General features: G+C 34.7%; 1 protein-coding gene across 1 annotated transcript; it reads left to right on the forward strand.

Annotated features, from left to right (window-relative positions):
* Nucleotides 1-2,299: 2,299 nt before the first annotated feature.
* Nucleotides 2,300-5,484, forward strand: LOC147077351 (uncharacterized). Its single transcript, XM_085941063.1, has 4 exons — nt 2,300-2,492; nt 2,794-2,949; nt 5,256-5,426; nt 5,473-5,484. The coding sequence occupies exons 1-4, from the start codon at nt 2,379-2,381 to the stop codon at nt 5,482-5,484; spliced, it is 453 nt and encodes a 150-aa protein (XP_085797189.1). The 5' UTR covers nt 2,300-2,378.
* Nucleotides 5,485-6,373: the final 889 nt, after the last annotated feature.

Consider the following 6,373-nt stretch of genomic DNA (forward strand, 5'->3'; position numbering starts at 1 on the left):
CTTATCCAATGCATCAGGTGAAAGATCGTTTTCTATTTTAAAGCGTGTAAAAAATTATTTGAGAAGTACTATGGGAGAAGAAAGATTTAATAGTATGGCCATTTGACTTGATCCGCCCCTGATTTTATGCTCCATTGTACTTACTGACTGCAAAAAATAAACAGAATGATAAATGAATAACTATAAATTATAATTATTCTAATGAACACTAGGATAATGTGTACCTACCTACATCTTTACCTACTTTCAATAACAACAAGTTTTCTGTGAAATATTTCCATTCTTTATCAAAGTTTTAATCAACAAATTATCCACTTTACTAAATCACTGGCACAGTCCGAACAAGGCTTTAGTTAGAGTAAGATGCAAGCTAGATCGGGCTTACTCATAATTATTGCCAGGTCGTTTTCGAGACAAATATTAAGTGAGCTTATATCGAGTTAAGTCCGCTGATAATAAAACAGAAAGTTTTAACACTGGCCGAGTCACTGAAAATCGGGCGTCATTTTAAGAAGCATATGATTAATCCAGTAGTGTATAAATGAGCTCGATGCTACCTACATAAGACATTTTTTGGAAATCGATGTTACCACCGTTTTTTGCACGAAGAAATAATTTGACTTTGATAACTGACGAATAACAGGAATGTATATTTATAACAAAAACACTGATAGGTTATAAATTTGATTTGCGATTTTTTTATAATAATTCAATACGAAACGAGAAAGACCTTGGAGGCAATCTGAAATCTGATTTTGACAGCTGAACAGTGGGATCACTCGTTTGAGAAATGCGTGTACAAAAAGATATGCTGATGCTTTGTATCTTAAGATGGCGCTGGCACTGTTCACAATATTATGTATGGATGCAATATCGCAAGTAATTTTAAAGTACGCAAACGTATAAACTGTTAAAGTTTATTGAAATTAGATCATTCAAAATATTCTGCGGAATGACAAAACCACAGACTTACTTTGTCGCCATGCCAGCATGTGACGTCTTCTGCTACCTACCTACAAACAATAATGTTATCTCAAAAGTATTTTCTGAAAGAAGAGGTCGATTGGTCATCATCAGTGACAGACATCACATTCAAATACTGCAGGTCAATGCGCCCACTCACACTAAACCAGATAAATAGGTAAGTGAAATAGTTGTAGGAAGCGTGTATAACCGAGACGAGGATAATATCTACCTATTTAAATTTAGTCACAAAGCTGTGATAGGATACATAGCCGATGGAAGAAAATATCGCATAATATACAATTACCTGCTGTACTGGTCCGTTATCTGAATGCGAACATCCAGGTGTTGGATCTTCATCATGGAAAGGGTGTATTGCATCTGCAACGAACTCGCGTTTAACGTCAACCAGCTGGAGGTCAATCTCGGGATAAATTTCAGCGAGTCGCGTTGCTGGATACTAAAGGAAACATTATGCATTTTTGTAATCATATAAAAAAACAATTTTGAGCTCGCGTACCCATTTTATAACAATGCTTACTTATATAATTGAGGTAGGTAGCTGTCTAAATGTATGTCAAAAGGTTTTTGAAAGAAAGTTTGACATCCTCGTATGTTCTTAAACAATTTGTAAAAAATATAAACTTATCGAAGGTATTCTGCTAAAATGATTATAAAAAATCGCAGGAAAGGACTTAATAAATAAAAACTAACCTCAAAATCACAACTGAAATCGTCTGTGTTCTCCTGCTTTATATAGGTGAACGTGTCAGTGCTGTTTTGGTGGCTGGTTGTTACATCAAACTTGTCTTCAGTACCAGATTGGTTTCCATCACATTCTCGCTTCACTTCCATGTTTGCGTATCAACAATCGTATGCAATGTGCTAGAGACAACTTTCTGTTGTGTTGTATATAAGTGTTGCCGAAATACAGTTAATAATATTCCGTGTAGCTATTATCTGATAAACAATAATGTAAGTATTGAATTTTGTAGTTATTATGGTACAGATACTAATGTCAAGAACACCGACTACACGTAGAACTTTTATTGTAACTAAAACGTGTGTCCTGTCGCTGGAGACTAGTAGAGAGTGGAGCCGTCACGAAAAAGATATCGTCAGTGTTTACAGTATAGGAGAAAAAAACCCAATTTGATTTATTAGTTATTATATAGTGAGATGCGCTGTTCTCGTTATGATTGCTGAAATGCTGACGATCATTTTCGTACCATTGTTTTGGTTAGACAACAAAACATACATATAATTGTGTCACCGTGTCAAGTGTGTATTTTTATTATAGGTACCTAGTTTCCACAGGAATACTTTTCAGTATTGCGGCAACACTTTTCTAATATTACCTTGAAAGGATCCTCTCTGTCACATAACACGTGGCTTCTGGAATATATACCCTTAACATGGATGCAAAGCAACGATGTGATGGAGGACACTCCGATATAGAAGGCAAGCCTTTGTTTGACACGCTGAGTATCCATCCAAACAATGCGGTCGTTTCAAGTTGCAATTTCGAGGTTAGTTTTTGGAAACTAATTTTTTTTTACAATAACATTAGATTGAGAATAACAATGATTCGTTTTACATTATAAACTGTAGCTTTTTACAAACTATGTAGGAACATATTGTGATATTAATTGTTTCAAAAAAATACATGTTTATACAATTTGACAGCTACAATACATCTGTGATATTAAAGGGTTGGTTTGTTTATCTACTAATTCATGTTAAATATAAATATTATACAATGATATATGGTGATGACGTGACATGAAACTGTTTTACCGTGTTTACAAAATGTAATAATGCTTTTTTCAGCACTTTAATATGGCGGACCTCTCTAATATAAAATCTGAGACAGATGATCATCCAGCTGTCGTCAAGCGCGAGATTATTGAAGATGTTTCACATCCATTATATGATGAAGATCCTCAACCGGGTTGTTCATATTCAGATTACAGGCCACATCATCAGGTACGTTCAATTGTACGTAGGTATATGTGCCGTTTTCTTCCCTTGATGCCGTCTTATAATATTGAAGGTTTGAATTTGCAATGCATCTTTGAAACTCATTTCACCATTATTAATTCGCTCCAACTTGTTTCATTTAGTGGTTTTAGCTCACACTGATATTTTAAAACAAAACCATGAGCATTTATTTATGATGATTTATACATCACAATCATTCGAATGTAAAGCAATAATTAATACGATTATCTAAAATTGTGATCAATTGTATGGTGAATAAATGAAATTAATCGTCCGTGAGTTCTTTTTAGGCAAGTAGGTAATACAAGGTAAGCCTATTGTCTACAAAAAACTACTTGCAGCCATAAAATACAATAAACGGAAGCTATACCTACATACGTGTGAAATGGGGTGGAAATAGACCAATTCTATTGTCAAAACTTTATGTAACAAATTAATGTTGTAAGCCTCAAATTTTACTAAATTATCTACCATGCTGCATGACAACATAAATTGAGGCGTTCCAGCTAAACAGTTTGACAGGTCAAAACTGGCACACTGCGCAAGCGTTATAAGTAAGCCGGAATAGTTTTAGATTTAACGTTTAGTTCACTGTATCAGCAAAGTGCAAACCATTTTGTGACCGTCAAAAATGATTTGGTCTGAAACGTCAAACCACTTCTCACGTCTGTCAAAGTAATAACTCTCCAGACAGGACCTATCCTAAAAATGATAGTCATTTATTATATTCCGTACCTATGTCATTTTCTCAACATAATATTGCGTTACCTACCTATGAACATTATAATATTTTTAGGATTAAGAAAAACTGAGATTCTTCTGCATTTATATATTGCGCGATGTTCATATTAATATTTTAGTCAGTGGGAGTTCAGTAGAATTAGGTAGGTATATTATTGCGTAGTAACCGATACCAATTATTCATTAGTAACCATATGCGAACAATAAACCGCTTTTGGTCGTGTTGTCCCATGACTCCACCCAAATTGTCTATCCATAGAGTTCGATTCGATATCATCACTTGTTTGGTATATAGTGAGAGGTAGTGGGGGTCGCCACTCGACCGAAAAATTACAACAAAATGGATTGACTCAACTAAATGATTTCACTAAAGTACTCGAGTCAATTAGTCTATTCGTACACGTTTAGTTACTAAATTGCTCGCCACTCGACTAAACTACTCCTAATCTACCTAATCGAACCGGGCTTAAGGGTGTATCCATGAGCGCAGCGATAAAATTAAACCTCATTGACGTGCATATTCAATCGTAAAGACTGATATATTAATATTTTGTAGTTGTGATCCTTATCGTCACAACTACAAAATAAAAGAGAAAAAAGAAAGCTCTCTAGATTTGGGATGGAATAAAGTATAAAGTTAAAGAGCTGAGCATGAGACATAAGCAAAAGGCCATGGGTTACGTGCATCCTTTTCAAGCTGAACAATAATTACTTCTGTAACCTCGCAACTGACAACTGTAAAAAAATTAAATTAGAATGCAAAAGGGGATTGCACGGCTGAAGGCACGTGCAATCTATGATTAAAGATGTACTTATTAAAGTCCTGGACGCCACACGGTCTTGATACCGTGAAAGATTATAATTATATAGCAGTGTGGAGTAAAGGGGAAATAATAAATGAAAGAGCAATTTATGTACTTGACCGAAACTATATTATAGCAAAAAACAAGAATATTACATTAAAGGGTTATTAAGGAAATACTATAATAAAGGCAAGCAGCTAAGTTTTAAAAGAAACATTGGAAGATAAGTGAATCAAATAGTAATAGTTTTAAAATACCAAACTTGGAACGACACAGAGGCTTGAAGCACTGCGGCTGCAATCGTGCTGCTTTAAGTGACGTCCATTATAAGTTTTGGGTAAAACCAAAGCAGAGCACGACTATCCTGGATGACAGATAGAATCAAAAAGCCGCGTTGCTTCTTTCGCACCTCGCGACGTCCGTTGCGGCCGGAAATTCCAACAGCGACATCTCTTATTAATCGCGTCGCTCCATCGACGTTACCATAGATCATCGTCGGGGTTGCCAGAAGTATAAATATTGGTTATGTTCATTTTTTGTAATGTATTATAATGTATTTTGTGTATGTAAATTTCTTATACATTCTAATCACTTTCTCATACAATGACTTCGATACAGCTTTGTCCAAAAATTGCCTTTCTAGGTGGTCATAGTCCAGAAACTTTGCAATCTTTATGTTGGTTGGTTTTCTATATTGTTAGTATAAATGTTTTGATTGATTTATGTTTGTATTTTATTTCTTGACAGATTCCGCTCGTAAACCGCGACATGGATTGTATGATTGCACCTGATATCTTTGAGAGACAATCTGCACAGTCGTTTGGTGAAATTGAAGTGCAAGAAATGGTCATCAAAAAGGAAATAGCAATTGCTTCTGCGAAAGAAGTCCGTCTGAGGTTGAACAGATCTTCATTTTTCGTTAGAAATTTTGTTTGCAACGTGTGTTGTAATTTTTTTTCATCAGCGCACATTTTAAAGTGCCATAAACGTATGCACGATGCGTCGCTGACTTTCGATGAAGTGGCTTTTCCATGCGACCAAAGCAGTCACTTGTATGAAAAGTTTGATGCGTCGACGTTTGCAAGTGATTCACAGGTAACTCATATGATATACATGCTCATTTGATTATTGTTGTTCGGTATATAATGTATTATATATGCTAATATGCAACATAATAGTACACACAAAACTTTGTCAGTCATACATATTTGTTTTCATTAGATTAAGGTTACCATAATTTACTGATGTGTTGGTTAGTTTTTAAAATTCAACAAAACCCCGCGAAGCCAAGCCATAACAAATAATAGTCCAAAATTTTTCGTCTATCTAGATAATATCTTAAATCATGTTATTAAATCATACAGATCTTTGGATATTTTATAGATCGAAGAATATTTTTTATTAGTTATGGTTTGGTATAAGCAAGGCTTAATGAATTTTAAAGCCATCTGTGAAATGTACTCCTAATTCAACTAAAACAAATAAGTATAATCGAAAGAGTGTGCACTATTTTGTCGAATTGCCCATAACATTGGAATGTCGTTCGGTGATTATACATTCACCTGCCAAATTAAGTCAAATATTGGCGACCAATTATTGAATAAAGAGCTCTAGGAGACCTTCACTGGCTTATCGTAATGATGATACTGTTACTTAATATTTATAATGTTATTTTCAGAAGCGCGAAAACGGTCTGAATAATATTAAGTATGAGAATAATGATGAGGCAGCCATCATCAAAGAAGAATTAGTTGAGAATACAATTCAGCAAATCAATGATAAATTAACTGAACCTGGCTGCTCTAATCTTCAATACAAGCCATTAGACCAGGTATGTTTAAAAACAAATGCGGCTTTGTCCGATA

The sequence above is a fragment of the Rhyacophila brunnea genome, unplaced genomic scaffold (assembly GCF_057557595.1).
Source record: "Rhyacophila brunnea isolate RB1 unplaced genomic scaffold, BYU_Rbru_1.0 scaffold_13, whole genome shotgun sequence".
Lineage (NCBI taxonomy): Eukaryota > Metazoa > Arthropoda > Insecta > Trichoptera > Rhyacophilidae > Rhyacophila > Rhyacophila brunnea.